Below are 16,586 nucleotides of genomic sequence, written 5' to 3' on the forward strand. Positions count from 1 at the left end.
GTTTAGTCAAAAATGATTTAATAGTGTGTCAGAGTGAAGCATCGTTCAACAACATACATGACATGAACAGTAAATCAGATCAGAATCAGAATCAGAATCAGAATATTTAGTATTTATTTAAGATGAGGCAAATTCAGATTGATGTGGTGTTTGTTTTGGACTGTAGAAGATTTCTCTTTGTTTGAAAAACTGTATTCATTATCTTTTTTTATATGTTATTGGCAGTGCTAAACTTCAGCTAATGGGAAATGGAAGCTCTAAAACCATCCAAACACGCCCCGGTAAACGCACTGCTTTGGTCCGGTGTGTAATTCTGTGACTGTAGTGAAGACGTCGATCCCTCTGAACTCTGCTGAGTTTTGGCTCTCTGCTCAGTAAAGCACAAACTTAAGTGAAAAACCTGCTGATGACGACCTTGAAATCAGTGACTTGGAGCCATTAAAAACTGAAACGTGCACGTACCGAGGGCCGTGCAGAGATGTTTAAAGGGGCGGTGCTCAAAGTTAAAAAGGGGCATATAGAACCAGGCTGAATAACAACAACATACATTCATCTTTTTTTCGCCTGTCCGGTTTGGCTCGTTTGCCATCAGAATTATTGTCTAAAGGCAAAGAAAGACATACATTCATCAAGAATCTAATATGAAATCGCATCATCATTGTCGTCAGGTGGCGACAGTGCAGCGCAAACCTAACATATGTTTTACCTGATGGGGTGCAATGTTGCTGTTGAGGGGTTGCTGCTGCTCCTGCTGCACCGGCTGCTGATAGTGCTGGAGGGCAGAGCTGTGTTGATCTGAGACAGCACTTGGAATCATAAGGCAACAAAACTGAGAAATAAACAAGGCTCTACTTGTGACTCACTCTTTGCCTCTCTTCCTCCGTCCATCTCATCAACACTCTCCATTTGCTGTCTATCGGAGAATAAGGCACAATTTGCTATTGCATTAATCTGTTATTTAATTATCCACACTTAACAACTCTTGCACTTAATTCATAATAAAGTTATAACAAAGCAATGCTAGAACCAAAACTTTCCAAATATGTTTATTATTATTTTATACTTGAATACCTCTGAAACAACTGGTACACGTATGTTACCTGTGCTGCTTGTAATCCAGCTGCTGAGGGATCCACTGCCTTTAGTAGCCTCACACAGCTCCTACTGTTTCCTCCTCATGTCCTTACCAGGCATGTCTGGACAATTTTATATCATGAGTAATCACTTGTAAAAATCTATACACATAAAATACAATCACGCACGCACATACAATGACATTTTAGAGCTTCTTCAGAATACTATATATACTACGGCCACAAGTTTCCATCATGGTGCTGATCCACAATCCTTTCCTTGTTATTTATTACTATTTTTATTTATTTAAGACAACTTACCAACGTGTACATAATAAGCTAATGCTCCTGCGTGCTATAGACTACAACTACTTACTGGTTTTGTCAGTCTGTGTCGCTGAGTTAATTTGTGTTCCTCCTACAGCTCCACACCGCTCAGGTGGCAAGAAAATGCGTGTGCTCTTTGCGAGCACGTTCCTGGTTCGTAACCAGCATGCACTCTAATCAAAGGCATTGGTTAGTGGTAGTCATGTGACTGGCCAGTCAAGTCAAGCCAGATAATTTTATTTATCAAAACTGTGATTAATAGATAAATATTATTGTTGAGGGGCACAGACAGGACTCTGCACGCACACATTATTATTATTATTATTTAATTTTAAAAAAGTCACCTCAACAATAGGCAAAGGGAATTGGACACCAAACAGGAAAGGCGCAGGTGCTCAACCCCTCCCCCCTTTCACGTGCCTGCATGTACTCATTTTCAATCTTTAATCAACTGAGGTGAATGTTAGCAAATTTGCTCCCTTTGCAGATGATTATTTTTGCAGCTTTTGTAACCAGATGAGCTGCTGGAAGAACCTGTGTGTTTTTTGTCTTTTTTGATTGATTTTCTTGACTTTTTGGGTTTTTTGTTGTTTTTTTTTAAGTTGACACTGTTCATTATTTTAGACATTTTAACATCAAAATAAGTGCTCATTCTTGTGCTTGTGTTTATGTGGCATTTAGACTCTAACTGTATTCTTAATACAGTTGGGCAATATAATCAATCAAAAGTGACAGTTGGATGAAAACAGTGTTTTCACTTGTTCCATAAGAATCTTGTTTGGTTAATCCACAAATCTGTGTTTGTACGAGCGAGGGCTCAAAGCAAAGAGAAGATCATGTGTTTTTTGATTTTTTTTGTTGTTCTTTAACATCTTTTAAAGAGGAAAATGATTAGGAAGGATATTAATGTAATTAAGTATTTTCAAGAGTGGCAATAATCTTTGAGTTTGTCTTTACCTGCAAAAACTGCAAAAATAAAAAAGAACAAAGCATCAATGACCGAGGATGGTACTTTCGGAAACTGCACAAGCAAAAAACATTAAAAAAGCAAGAACAGAAACTTGAAACATCTGGACAGGAGATTGTTTTATTGAGTGTGATCTTATTTTATTTTTAAATCAAGTTATTTTAAGGCATATAATTTTAAAATGAAATGATGTTTATAAAATCTTGAAGATGTTTTCAGTCATCTGTGAGTCATCAAATTTCCTCTGATGTTTCAAAAAAAGAAAAGTATAAAAATATTAAATGCATTATCCTTCTTGTTAACCTACGATTTATATTTTCATTCGTTTTGGTTCATTTTTTAATTAAAATTTATCATGTCTAACAATAAATCGTTGTTTTTTCTCCAGCAGGGGATGCTGAAGTGAAATCTTTTCACAAAACGACAAAGTTATCTCCTACGTTACTCGGTGAAGATGCCTGGAAATAATGGTTGAAATGATATAATGTGGAAAACATATACTTGAAGAAAATCTTACAGTACAGTCTGACAACTTAAAAATAGCCCAAATATTATCTATCAAAGGAAATTCTCTTCCTCCTGTGTCACACCAGTACAAATAACCTTGCTCAGTTTCTCGGTGTCTGCTTTAAAGCACTGCAGTCAGATTTAGACAAACGTGATCTAAAGCAGAATTGTATCCTAGACATTATACTGAGTCAGCAACATGCTCCACATTAAAATGAAAAAGGCATTTCTATAGCTTACCTCTTCAGCACCAGAGCAAGAGAACCCAGGCTAAGGCCAGACCAAGGCTACCATCCACAATTATCCAGTCAGAGAAAATATTCAGACTAAACCACAACAGAAACATTTTTCTGTACTATGTAGTCCTGCCACACACATCAGACAGTGTCAGTGAAATATTATAGAAGTATTTTGGGTTCTTTTTATTCTTTGTCATTCAAACACTTTCTGGTTGGACAGTTGAAGTCTGAGTTAAGAAGTTAATTACATGAACACAGTGAGCAGTTTATGATTAACTTGTTCCTCGATGTGTCACAAAACAGTATTTCAAACATTCAGATGAAGGGTGTGATTATAGTCACAGTGGATATGCTGAGCTGCTGTAAGCAGCAAACCAGCTGGGTTAGTGTCACTCAGTGTACCATGAAACAGCAGGAGAATGGCTGGGATCAAGTGTGTCGTGTTTTTGGTGGTCCTGACTTTTCAGTGGACTTTTGTAAAAGCAGGTGAGTAAAAGCTTCACTGCACTTATTACTTTCATCTATTGTGAATACAAATCACAGTTGTGATGTTTACAAACCAAATATAGGAGGTACTGAAGAGAGAGACTGAGTCAAACTTAAAGCTCAGGTATAAATCTCAGAAATGACAGGTGCAGCAAGAAACCTCTTTTTTTAATGTGATCATTATTCAGCGAAGTAGGAATGTGCTTCACACCACACAATGTTTGACTGCACAATAGTGAGTTTAATTTAATTAAACATACACAAAGAGGAGTTTATAATTAAAGGAAAACTGAAGTATTTACAACTTTCTGTAAGGTAGCAGGAGTCAAACTGTGACTGCAAGATATCCTAATGAATTGTGGTTTACATGGTTATTGTGAAGTAAATCTGTTCTTAAACTTTAGAGACCTTTAAAGGATTGTAAGACAACCTGTTAGGATGGATTCTTACATGAATATTTTCTTCTTGGCGAGTCACAAACAGCTGGGCGTAGAGCCTGTCAGACAACCAGCTGGCACTCTGAGGTTTGAAATCTCTGACAACATACTTCAGTTTGCTACTGTGTTGTCTCTCCTTACCTCAAATAAGTATTATTTTTTTCATTTTCATGTTTCTGTACATGACTTTATGTCTCTGTTATGTTATGTTGTCTCAATCTGTAAGTCTTTAAAACATGCAATTACTTTTTCTCATTTCCTGTTTTACTCTTTCTGCAGCATCCTCTGGTATATGGATATGATGTTTACATCTTAGGGGAGCTCCTTCTTTTTTTTAATCTTTCTTTGATGATAAACTGAGGGGCAGCCCAAAATTTTAGTATGACATGAATAACATGAAGCTAGAAAATGATCAAAATGGCCAGAATGTTCATTCTCCCTGATGCTGCCATCACTCAGTATCTCTAAATCTATCACTACGGCTGTCTTACTCTGTTTGCCCACTACTACTATGCCACCATTTTGTCCATCTGTATCTGGAAGTCCCTCTGATCTTAGCTCGGTCTTTCTTAACCACCCTAGGGTCGGTGTAACATTTGTACCTCCAGGGTATACGTTGCAGATGTTCCTGGACACTCTGCTGGCCACTTGGTCATAGCAGTCCACGTATGCCCTGCTTGCTAGCATTTTGCACCCTGCTGTAGGCGCTGGGTTGAAGGCAGAATGAAACTGAACACATTCAGCGTGTGGGAGTGGAGGCAACAATGTCAAAAACTATTTATCATGAAATGTGAATAAGGTTTATACATTGTTTGGATGCACAGAAGCAAAATTGTTCTTAGTGGCACTTTTAAAAAAAATAAAAATAAAACAAATTTAAATATATCCACCTTTTACTCTAACTTTATCTGTAAAGTTTAAGAAGATCACATGTCAGGATAAATGTCAAAATAACTGCTTCGTTTGGTTGGATAAATTATAGCAAATCAAAGTGTATGTAACCACAAGGTATAACAATTATCTCGTTATACATGATTTTATTTCTCATAACGTTAAAGATTTGAAAACATGCAGATGTGACAAATTTATGTTTGAGGTGTGAGGTCATCAGTAATTATTATTGTGTATATTTTTAGATTCTCATTTATCAGATGTAGTTTTGTTAAATTCTGCTCTCATGGTAGCAGTGTCCTATTTTCATAACCTTGCACTTCAGGTTTTCAGGTGTTTAAGCCTGAATGACGTCTGTTAGAGTTATTTTGTAATAACTGCAATAATTCATCCACACTCTCATCTTTGATATGAATGATATATGACTTTATAGGAAGGCCCTGTTTTGAAAACATTTTTCCTTCATTAGTGAAAAATTATTATTTAAACAATTTTTCATTTGTACTCTAGATAATTATATTATAATATATTATGATTAATAATTACATTAACATGAATTTATATGTCAGCAAATGTATTTCTGTAATTCTGAGATTCAGGTCAAAGTTCAGGAAACTTCTTTTAAATCTAATGAACAAGTCTAGAAAGAGCTTCCTGATAGTTTAACAGTTTGTGGTGCAGACCGAGACTACATTCCAGTCGAGCACCTGTGTTTTATTATTTCTCGTTTTCTTCTCTTGATACAGTACAATACAAAAAAAATAAACAAACACAAAGTAATAATAATAATAATAAGGGAACCGTGACTGACACAGAAAGAATGTGACAGAGGATCAGACAGACAGAGAAACACTAAAAACCAATGATGCAAAACTGGGATTAAAAAAGTAAAATAGATAAACTGGAACCTAAAACTCTATAAACACACAACAGCCTCAGTAGAATAATAAAAAAATAAAATTCATCCAAATTGAACTAAAAGAATCAAAACTTCTAACTCAACAGAAACAACTCAAATACACAAACACAAAACCTCTGATGACTTTGATCATGTGTCTCTACCTGTTGTTGCAGATACTGAAGTGTCCTGCATTTTCATGGAGAGATGCTTGTTGCCGTGCAGCTATGGTGGCCGTGATGTAGTCATCCACTGGCATCAGGTATCAGCAGGAGACATTACTGTCCACTCATTCTACCACAACAAAGATCAGCTTGAACGTCAGAACCAGCGCTTCAGAGGCAGGACGTCACTGTTCAACGACCAGATCTCCACAGGAAACGCCTCACTGCAGCTGACAAAGGTGGAGGTTCAGGATGAAGGAAGATACAAGTGCTACACCAGCACCATCGATGGAAACAAGGAGTCATTTATCAACCTAAAGATAGATGGTAAGAGTCACAAAAAATTTATTCACTCAAGAAATTTTTCTCCTCTGGTATGTTTTTGTTTTCTATTTTTATTTACTGAAAATGTGAGACAGTTATAATTTTCTACTCAGAGATTTTCCACTTAAAGGTTGATTCAAAATGCTTTACAGAACTTTAATAGGTTAACAAAATAAATCTTTGTTGTTGTAAAACTTTCTCATATTTTTGTATAAATATGTGTCACACAGTGGAAACTTGTATTTATCTTGTATATTGTTTTTATTCTGATTTTTAGCGTTTATTTATGAGTGTCGTTTTATTTGCACGGTTTTATTCTGTTTCTATTGCATGGGTTTTAGTGTTTTATGTGACATAGTTTTTAATCCACTGTGGACTGGCTACACATGAGACCAATTAGCTGATAGGGACCACCTGCTGAGGCATGGGTGTGTCCAGAGGTGGCCTATCAGCTGTGTAAAGACCTTTTAAAAGCAGGCTAGCTGAGCACTGAAGGAGAGAAGCCCCAGACTGGAAAGTTAATGCTAGATGGCCAGCGTGACGCGGTGACCCAGTCCTGACCTCATGGACCGGCAACAGTAGGAGACAACGCGTGTGATTGGCAGCAGGGCAGAGGTTGTGAGTAGTGTCTCCACTGTTGTTTACTGGGTGCAGCTGGGTTGGGAGAAGGTCGCCATGGCCATTGTTCTGGCCCCTATTTGTTATTTTACAGGACACCGATGCATGGGGAGCTGTGGCGGTGGTCGCATGATGGATTCGGGTGCAGAACGCAAGCTGGGCTGGGACATGATGGGCCAGTGGAAGGACAAGAAGATGGGAGGCTCTTCCTTGTCTGCTAAAGATGGGGCTGGCGTGGACTCTGCTCTAAAGCCGGAATTCCTGGCCTGCTGATGGACCCATAATGAAGATGTGGCATAATTATAGCAGGGGTTTTTAGTGAATATAGAAAATGGTAGTTTTACGGGTTTTACGATTGTTTTATTTAGTTTTACTAAATTTACAACATTTTATTATGTGCATTTTAAGGGTGTTTTTATTTGTGCTCCCTGGCCTAGTAATAAACTGTTTCTGATCAGACCTGCTTCATCTCTGTGCCCTGGGTATCTGACTCGCTTGCTCCCCCTTGTATTTTAAAGAATCTTTCTTTTTAGTAGGACATTCTGGCGCGACTGCTTTAGTGTCCCCATGTGTTACATATGTGTCACAAAATTTGTTTTAAAATCAATGAAGTAGACCTAAAATATGTGAACATTACACCTGCTCCTTTCTTTTGCAGCTCCTGTCAAAAAAGTCAACATTCAGCGGGCAGAAAACATCATCACCTGCAGCTCAGAGGGGATCTACCCTAAACCTGAACTCGCCTGGTCCACCAGTCCTTCATCCAAGAACATCACAGTGAAGCTGACTGAACGGCTTCTTTACAACATCAGCAGCTCTTTGATTGTTTCAGACAGTGAGACCGATCAGGACTACAGCTGCACCATCAGCACTCGCAGAAACAGAAACAGAGCAACTTTATTTAAACCAGGTAAGCATGTACAGGATCTTTGGTTTATTTTTGCATTAAAGACATATCATCTAATAAACTTTAATAGATATTAAATTAACCTAAAATATTAAAATGACATTAGAAATAAAAATTAGTTTAACCTGTCATAAAAGTTCAATTTAGAGTCATTTTCCCAAAGGAGTGAGTTAAAGCTGCAACAACATGGTCAAGTAAATGTTATAATCCAGCACCGTGAATCTGGATCGAGGTCTTTAGGTTAGGAAACCCACCAAATCCACCCTCTCAAATCTTGTGATGAACTGGTGATGGTGTTGTCTTTGTTTTATTCTGCGCAAACTGGACCTTAGGCTTTAGAGGTTTTCTTTCATACCTAAATTTGGTTGATTAGAGTGAAAAGATGGGAGGTCCTGTTGTAGAAGCATATCCGTGTGGTTTAATGCAACATGCAAATATGCCTATCCTGTTCATGTACATCTGTGTGAAGTTTTTTTTTTTTTTTTTTTTTTTTTTTTTTTCTTAAAGTTATGTCTTGTTTTGTGTTGCATTGTGGGCCTACTTGTCTGAACCCAGTCAGTACTAATAGTTCCTACTATTATGCTTGTGCAGTGGTTGGTACCTCCACTTCTTAGCAGGAGAGTTCTGGCAGTTACTCCATAGGTTATGTGAGTTTTCAGGTGTTTGAAGAGGTAGTTTTCTTTCACTTTTCAACAAATTCACATTTAAAGGGATTTTTTTTTTTTTTTTTTTTAAATGTCGTGAGGAGATAACTTTTCACCTTTCACATTTGAACCAATCCTAATGTTGTTCACACAAACATATTTAACACTTCCGTGGAGACCACAAGGATAATGTATTGTGAGAAACGATCATGATGGCAAAATGTTACAAAAAGCAAACAGACTTCTAAAACAAAGTCTTCTTCTTTGTTGTATTATTATTTTTGTAAAGTCATAATTAATTTGCATATTTTTGTTAACCAGGTTTTATCCAACATTTAGTTCACATTATTACTTCAGTCCATCTAACATCCTTTGGTTCTGGTATCACTCAATTTTTTGTAATTTCAAATAAAAACTACTGATGTTGTATTTATAGATTACACCAATCAGAATATGTTTGTAGATATTATCCAATATGTTATAATAGAAATAAAGACATAATAAACACAACTTGGAGATGTAATCTCTCCGGGGTGTACTGGTTCTGTCCCCAGGCCTAAAATACATTACATGGCTTAAAAACCTCACTTTGAAGGGGTCCAGCAGGCATTTTATTCAGGTGCCTGTATCACCTTATCTGGATCCTTTCAGTGAAAAGGAGTAGTAGCTCTAAACTGAGCCCCTCCCACATTAGCAAGCTCAACACTCCCTCTCTTGAGTCCAGACTCCCTGCAGAGGAAACTCATTTATGCTTAATTTTAGTCTGTCAGTCGTTACTAACAGATTACTCTGCTATAATGACCCCAATCTAAGTAGCTACTAGCCCTTTACCACTAGTAGCTACTTAGATTGACTCAACTTGACTCGTTTTCTAGGGTTTTTCCATTAGGTGCATGCCACCGACTGGCCAGGCAATGGTTTCACTCAATGAGTCACGAGACCTACTCCTTCACAAGAATCAATCATGCTGTTTTTGATATCCCACAACAAGCTGTACAAAAACCAACACTGCCACACGTTGCCTTCTCTGGCTCACTACCATCAGCCTGAGTCTGACAAAAGCTGGTATAGCGGGGCTTTGATGCCTCCGATGTTGCTGTCTGTGTGTCGCAAGGAAATAACATCACAGGACCTTCAGGCTACTTTGCTATGATGACCCCAACCACACTGATGTGGTACTCAATTGTAAAGGAAAACAACCAAAGCTGGGCCAAGCTGATTTGAGTCGCATCAAATCACATTGATTAGGGAATAATGGAAAAGAGCCACATCACCAATCTGTCATTCTCCCACTTCGAACAAACACACTTATAACAAAGTTATCTAAAGTGTTTATTTATTTCTTAATAAATGTTTCTGTTTTATTATTCCAGTTCTTGTTTGGTCAAACACTGAAACAACAATCCTCTGCCCTCCCTCTGACACTCCCTTCTCATACCTCATTTGGAAATTCAACCACAGTCAGACCATTGTGACCAGGAGTGGGGCTGACATCTCCTACACAGTCTATGCAGGGTGGGAGCAGCACGTGAAGCACGTCTCAGAGTCAGGCAGCCTCACATTACGGGAACTTACTGCAGATCATGTGGGGATATACACATGTAAACTCAGTGATGCTGAGGAGACGAAAGTGTCTGAGAACATTATGATGCCGAAAAATCAAGGTGAGGCACCATAAGTTTAAATGTCAAAAGATGTTTGCAAATTAATTAAATCTATTTAATATATAATTAAAGCGACATAAAACTAAAGAGTTTTTTTTTTTTTTTTTTTTTTTTTTTTTAAACATCAAAAAGCATCAAAGGACCCTAATTTCCTGCATTCAACCCACGTGGGAGCCATCGCAGTGGCAATTCTTTGCTGTGCAGCATTAGTATGTCTGATACTGTACTGCATATACAGAAGGTAAAATTTAATTGTGGCTTAGATTCTTTTTTTTTTTAAATTTGAATTTGATGGAGTCAGACCAGACCAAAGTGCAGAAAATGCATTTAATGCACTATGTGAATGACAGCATATGAACTAATATGTTAGACATAATATGGCACTATTGTGACTATAAAATTACAACATTTATTTATTTAGTTTTTACAAAAAGGCTCATTTAACTTCTGTCTCAGACTGAAGTTCGTGAAGATCCAAGATTCGGAAAGTTCTGTAAAGGTAGAACAGGAAGTCAAAATAAAATGCTGACTGATGTTATGGCTTATTTTGGTCTGCAGCAGGATATTTTTCTGTGCTAAATATATGGTTTTAATATATGATGTGTTTTTTGATGCCGTTTTTAAGGTCAACATCTGACACCAACCAGCCGAGTTTGTCAGGCAGCAAATCCAATTAAGACAAGTGGAAACAAAAAAACTTCCCTAACATCTGATCTGGACATAAAGAAATAAACGGCTTTCAGAAGCTTTTAATGAATTCCAGAGAAAACATTTTATCTTCCAGCACCTAAGGACAGACTGGTTCCAGTTTCTTTGTGACCGCATGAAGGCAAAAACCGACCAGTTGGAAACTAAAATAATTTTGGCTCCCATACAACGAACAACGAAGCAGGAACGTCCATAGATGAATAATTACAAATGAGTGATTCTGAGCTGTTACTGACACATTCTGCCAACAACACAAACTGAGACTCTGTTCTTCCTATTTTCTACTCCACAAAAAGAGATTTTTTTTTTTCTTCTCTTCCCCTCACTAGCAGACTCCGGCTCATGACATACATCATGGTTTTCTCTCTCCCCCTCTCATGCCTTAATACTGACTTGCAAAACCAACTTACTGTTTATTTTTAAATTTAAGCTACATGTTCAATATCCATCCCTGCTGTTTCCTGGATTGTGAAGCTTGAACAATAAAGAAGAAGAAAAAAGAGGCAGCTCTGTTTTTCTGTGCAAAAAGCACATGAAAAACTTTTTTTCTTTTTTGTAATTATGGTGCAAGGAAATAGAAATTGCAGATGAAAGGTATTTGTGTGTAGCTCATCCTAGGCTTGTGCAGGTCTACAATCTTGTTCTTGACGTCCTTTGACAGCTCTTTGTTTTTTTTCCGTGATGGTGGAGATGCTGGAAGATTCTGTGGGTTCTATGGACAGGTGTGCTTTAGACACGTAGGGAGTTGTGATGAGGAGTATTTGTTATTGAGTGGGCTCAAAAACAGGAAGAGATTGCTTGTTGTTGTTTTTTTATTTGTTTATTTTCTTTCTTTTTTAAAAACAAGATGTAGATAAGATATTTATTTCATACTTTTCAAAGTATAACACTTATGCAGCTAAGCATATTAACCCTTAAGAGCCCAGACCTATTTCTACTTTCATGAAAATTACGGGGGTCTTATATCAAATGAATCATATATAACCAAGTCTCTAAGTGTAAAGGGGCAGTGACACCAGTGTCACTGTGGGTCCTTAAGGGTTAATGCAAAGGAATGAAAAAGGATGGGTTGGGCAAAATACAAAGTACAGAAACCTGAAACATCTGGACAGCAGGATGTCATATTGTAATGTGATTCTTGTGAACACATATTAGATTATCTGGTCTCTCGGTACATCTTGTAATTGTAAACTCAATGTGTAGCTCTTTTGATCTGCTCTTGAAAGATTTTTAACAATAATGTAAATTGTTGGTTATGCAAGTGATTGTGATGTTTCAAAATAGAAAAGTAGGAAAAACAATTCTATTGATTATATCTCCTTTTTTGCATACTGGTTATATTTTCTTTAGTTTTAGTTCATATTTTTTTTTAATGAAAAATGAATGTCTAACAATAAATCGCTGTTACCTTTGTTCTCCAGCAGGGGGTGCTGAAGTGACACCTTTTCATATATTGAGAAAATAATCTTACAGTAAATGATATTAAAACTAAAACATTGCCTGAATATTTTCTATGAAAGAGTAAAACAACTTCAGAGTGAGCCAGAGGGGGTGTTCGCCCAGGCTAGGACCGCCACTGCCTGAGTAAGAGAACCCAGGCAATGTTCAAGGCTAACATCACAGCCACAATTCTGCAATATGAATGAAAATGACCTTTTTTTTGGTTCTTTGTATTCTTATTTACTCAAACCTTTTTGTACAGCTTTTGTCTTTGAACAGTTTCCTACATGAATGCTGTGAGTTCTCGTGAACTTGTGGCTCAGTTTGTTACATGAAAAATATTTTAGACATTTATGGTATGAAGGGTGTGAATCTTTTCACAGTGAATGCCGTAAGCAACCAAACCAGCTGGGTCAGATTTTACCTACGCTCTTCACCTTTTGAACAGTGTAGCATGAAACGGAGCAGGATCATGGCTGGGATCAAATGTCTTGTGTTTTTGGTATATTCAGACTGAATATTTAACATTCAGTTTCGTGTTGTCCCTGTCTTGTCATGCGTACAATGTAAAGCGCCTTGAGGCGACTGTTGTTGTGATTTGGCGCTATATAAATAAAACTGAATTGAATTGAAAAGCTAGTAGATTGTTGAGTTTTAGTTTATATTCATATTCGCATTCGAGCATCATAAAAATTTATATTTATTAGAGCTTTTCTTTTTTTTTATCCTGGTAGCTTCAAAAATGTGTGGGAAAGCAACCATGATAATAAATCTTTCTGTTGTGGAACATGGATCAATATAATAAAAAAAGCTTCCACACAGCATTAAAAGATCTGCTGCTCACAAAAAGCTGATTCAAAACATCTCATAGAACTTACACAGATACAAAAAATGAAATCCTTGTTCTTGTTAAACTTGGTCCATATGTGAACATAAAACATGTGTTTTTTTTCTGCTTTTGCAGCTCCCATCCAAAAAGTCAGCATTCAGCAGGTAGGAAACATCATCACCTGCAGCTCAGAGGGGATCTACCCTAAACCTGAACTCACCTGGTCCACCAGTCCTTCATCCAACATAACTTCCAAGAACATCACAGTCCAGCCGACTGAACGGCTTCTTTACGACATCAGCAGTTCTTTGATCCCTTCGAGCAGTGATAGGGATCTGAAGTACAGCTGCACCATCAGCACTCGCAGAAACAGGAAGGAACTAACTGTTACAAACAAATGTAAGGAGTGATGAAGGTAACTAAGTGGAAATTTACATGTTAATTCAGTACATATAGAATTTCCATTTTACATCAGCAATAGTTATTGCTGAGACTGATCAGTGAGACTGATCGGGACTACAGCTGCACCATCAGCATTCGCAGAAACGGAGAGAAAGCAACTTTATTTAAACCAAGTAAGGATGTAAAGTTGTTAATACTTACAATACACATTTACAATAGTATTTTATGACATCTTCAGCTACTATTTTTGATATAACTTAAAAAGTATGATCTAATAAAATATGATGCATGTTGGCTTCAACTAAAAATATTAAAATTATATTACACAATTTAATAATTAATCAGTTTTAGTTTTATTAGTTCCAAAGTCCAATTTTGAGTCATTTTTCAAGCCGAGGGGTGAAGCTGCAACAATGTGGTCAAGTAAATGTTATCTATAGAGCCCAGGACCATGGATTGGTCTCAACATGTTTAAAATATGCTTAGTCCATTCATATACATCTACATGTAAATATTTTTGTAGGAACTTTAGTCAGTATTTATTGTTCTCACTGAGGCATTATGGTGGTGGGGTGGGTAGTACTTCCACTTTATGCAGGAGGGTTCTGGGTTTGAATCTGAAGCTTGTCTGAGGATTTTGAAGAGGTGTGTGAGGAGGCAGTTTTCTTTCATGTTTGAAGCAAATTAAGATATAACGGGACATCCTGTCAATGACCAGAGAAAACAGCTTTTCACCTTACACATCTGATAAACATCCTTAACATACATAAAGTACAGCTGAGGTCCATGGAGACCATAATAATGTTTTACAGTGAGATAAAAACGTAATTTTTTTCAAATTATTATAAGTTGTTAGTAATGTCATCTAAGGAAAAAAAAAGATTAGTATTAATATCTTTACAAAGTGACAGTTAATTTGCATTTAGTGTAAACCCTTTCTTTAACACCGCTTGCAGTTTTTGTCCAACAGGCAGTCCAAGTCTATTCGCCATCTTTTGATTCTGGTATTAGTTTTAATTAACTCCAAGTAAAATTATTTGTCTCGTATTTATATGATGATACTAGTCTGGGTCATTTTGACCCCAATTTATAATAATTGAAACAGATGTGACCTCTCCAGTATGCCCCGGTCTGCTGCAGGTCCTACATTATTCGCCTGAAACATATTAGCAGGCTTTTTTTTATTTTAGTAAAGAGGAGTAGTAGCTCTACTGTGAGTCTTCCCAAATAACCAAGTTCTACAACTTGCTTCTAAGGCTGACACTGGACCCACTTCAGAGGAAACTAATTTCCACTGATTTTATTCACAATCATAGACCTTAGATCTGTACACAGAGGTGGTGCCCATAGCTGCAGATAGAAACATATATTGGCCTGTAAATTGAAATTTGGTTGTAACAGCAGCCAGAAAGACACATATACAAACAAATAGTACACAGGACACAGAACAGAAACATACACATATTTACATAAGGACAATGGTTACTCTAAACAGAGTACTGTACAGTTATTAAATTAAATAAAAATAACTACAGATAAGAGGCAAACCCAGGTTGTAGTGTGAATCAGTTGATTAACTTATTGGAGTTACAGCGCTGATGTAAACATCGATGATTGTTGGGAGCAGTTTTGATTGTACAGTCTGACAGCTGCAGGGAGGAAGGACCTGCTGATACGCTCATTCATGCATCTGTAGCAGTCTGTCACTGAAGGAGCTCTGCAGTTCAGCAACATTTACATGCAGGGGGTGGGAGACTCTGTCCATCAGAGATGTTATTTTGGCCAGAGTCCTTCTGTCTCCCACTACCTGCACTGGGTCCAGTCCAGTCCAGGGTCCATTTATATGAACAAATCTAGAGTTGTACTAAAAACAACTAAAGATAAGGACATACTAGAGACAGTGGTAGCACACACATTTACCCCCTGTCCTGTGTTGCATAGGACATTCTGGCATGTGACAGGAAAAGCAAACAGTTGTTACCTTACTGTCTCGGTCTTTAAACTGAAGAGATTTTTTTTCTTTTTTAAAGATCCACCAAATGACAGTTCTCAGAGTCTGAATCCAAACCAGCTGAGAGCCAGCATAGGAGGGATCATTGGAGGACTTTTTGTTATAGCAGTATTAGCTGCAGTCCTTCGGTGGATGAAAATAAAAGGGTAAAACTGAGTTCTGCCTTTATTAGTACTTTTTTTTTTTTTTTGCATGTTTGTACTAATATTGTTGTTTTTCTAAATACAGATGTTTCCTCAGATCTCCATACTAACCAAGAGTAAGTAAATGAAATGCATCGTAATGAACTACAACACTGCACACATGACAGTTTATAAAACAACATATTAAAGGACAGAATTGTCATCATAAAATTAAGAAAAAAATTCACCATCAGAATAAAGTTGAACAACATTCAGGATATGAAAACACTGAACTCAATCAAAGCAGAATTAAACAGAATATCAAATTAAGAAAATGTTGATTGATGTGATGATTTTTTGTCTGTACCAGTGAGGTTTTTGCAATAATGAACATGAGTTTTCATTTCAACCAATACATCTGACACCAACCAAGCAGCTTCCGGTGAACAGTGAACTGCTTCTGTCAAGTAACAATTACACTTAAGACAGGTGGAAACAAAATCCTATGTTCCTATCTTCCCTATCCTATGTTCTGGATATGAAGGAATAAATGATGGCCAGAAGATTTCAATGAATTCCAGAGCAAACACATTTTGTCCCCCAACAACTAAGAACGGAACAGTTACAATTTCTTTGTGATCTCAGGGAAGCAAAAGCAGACCAGCATTAAGTTAGAAGCTAAAATCATTTTAAGTTTAACAGATGAACAACTACAGAAGAAAACCTTCACATCTGTGATTTGGAGCTGTTACTGGGACACACTGGTGCTGAGGAACAAGAACACTGAAAGAATGCTTCACATTTTCTACACTACAAACAAAGATTTTTTACTAGCAGACTCCGACTCTTGAAGTACAGCATGTTTTTCTCTCTCCTCCTCAGAGCAGACTTACTGTTTATTTTATAATATAACCTAAATATTTTAATA

General features: G+C 37.0%; 2 protein-coding genes across 4 annotated transcripts in view; both read left to right on the forward strand.

Annotated features, from left to right (window-relative positions):
* Window positions 1–2,568, forward strand: part of LOC146511783 (CD276 antigen-like) — a 15,539-nt gene extending 12,971 nt beyond the window's left edge. The window contains exon 8 of the mRNA XM_085171938.1: window positions 226–2,568. Within this exon, the coding sequence (XP_085028064.1) occupies window positions 226–319 (94 nt within the window). The 3' untranslated portion in view covers window positions 320–2,568. The remainder of the gene's footprint in view (window positions 1–225) is intronic.
* Window positions 1–16,360, forward strand: part of LOC146511784 (programmed cell death 1 ligand 1-like) — a 24,267-nt gene extending 7,907 nt beyond the window's left edge. Inside the window, exons 1-6 of one of the 3 annotated variants that reach the window (XM_085171971.1) lie at window positions 2,685–3,599; window positions 6,002–6,316; window positions 7,590–7,841; window positions 9,856–10,146; window positions 10,279–10,387; window positions 10,772–11,905. In XM_085171971.1, the coding sequence (XP_085028097.1) occupies window positions 3,533–3,599; window positions 6,002–6,316; window positions 7,590–7,841; window positions 9,856–10,146; window positions 10,279–10,387; window positions 10,772–10,823 (1,086 nt within the window). In that variant the 5' untranslated portion in view covers window positions 2,685–3,532 and the 3' untranslated portion in view covers window positions 10,824–11,905. Of the gene's footprint in view, window positions 1–2,664; window positions 3,600–6,001; window positions 6,317–7,589; window positions 7,842–9,855; window positions 10,147–10,278; window positions 10,388–10,771; window positions 11,906–13,258; window positions 13,523–15,555; window positions 15,683–15,764 lie in introns of those variants that run through there. The other 2 variants (XM_085171970.1, XM_085171973.1) reach the window with 2 other exon arrangements.
* Window positions 16,361–16,586: the final 226 nt, after the last annotated feature.

Source organism: Neolamprologus multifasciatus, chromosome 9 (assembly GCF_963576455.1).
Source record: "Neolamprologus multifasciatus chromosome 9, fNeoMul1.2, whole genome shotgun sequence".
NCBI classification, from domain to species: domain Eukaryota; kingdom Metazoa; phylum Chordata; class Actinopteri; order Cichliformes; family Cichlidae; genus Neolamprologus; species Neolamprologus multifasciatus.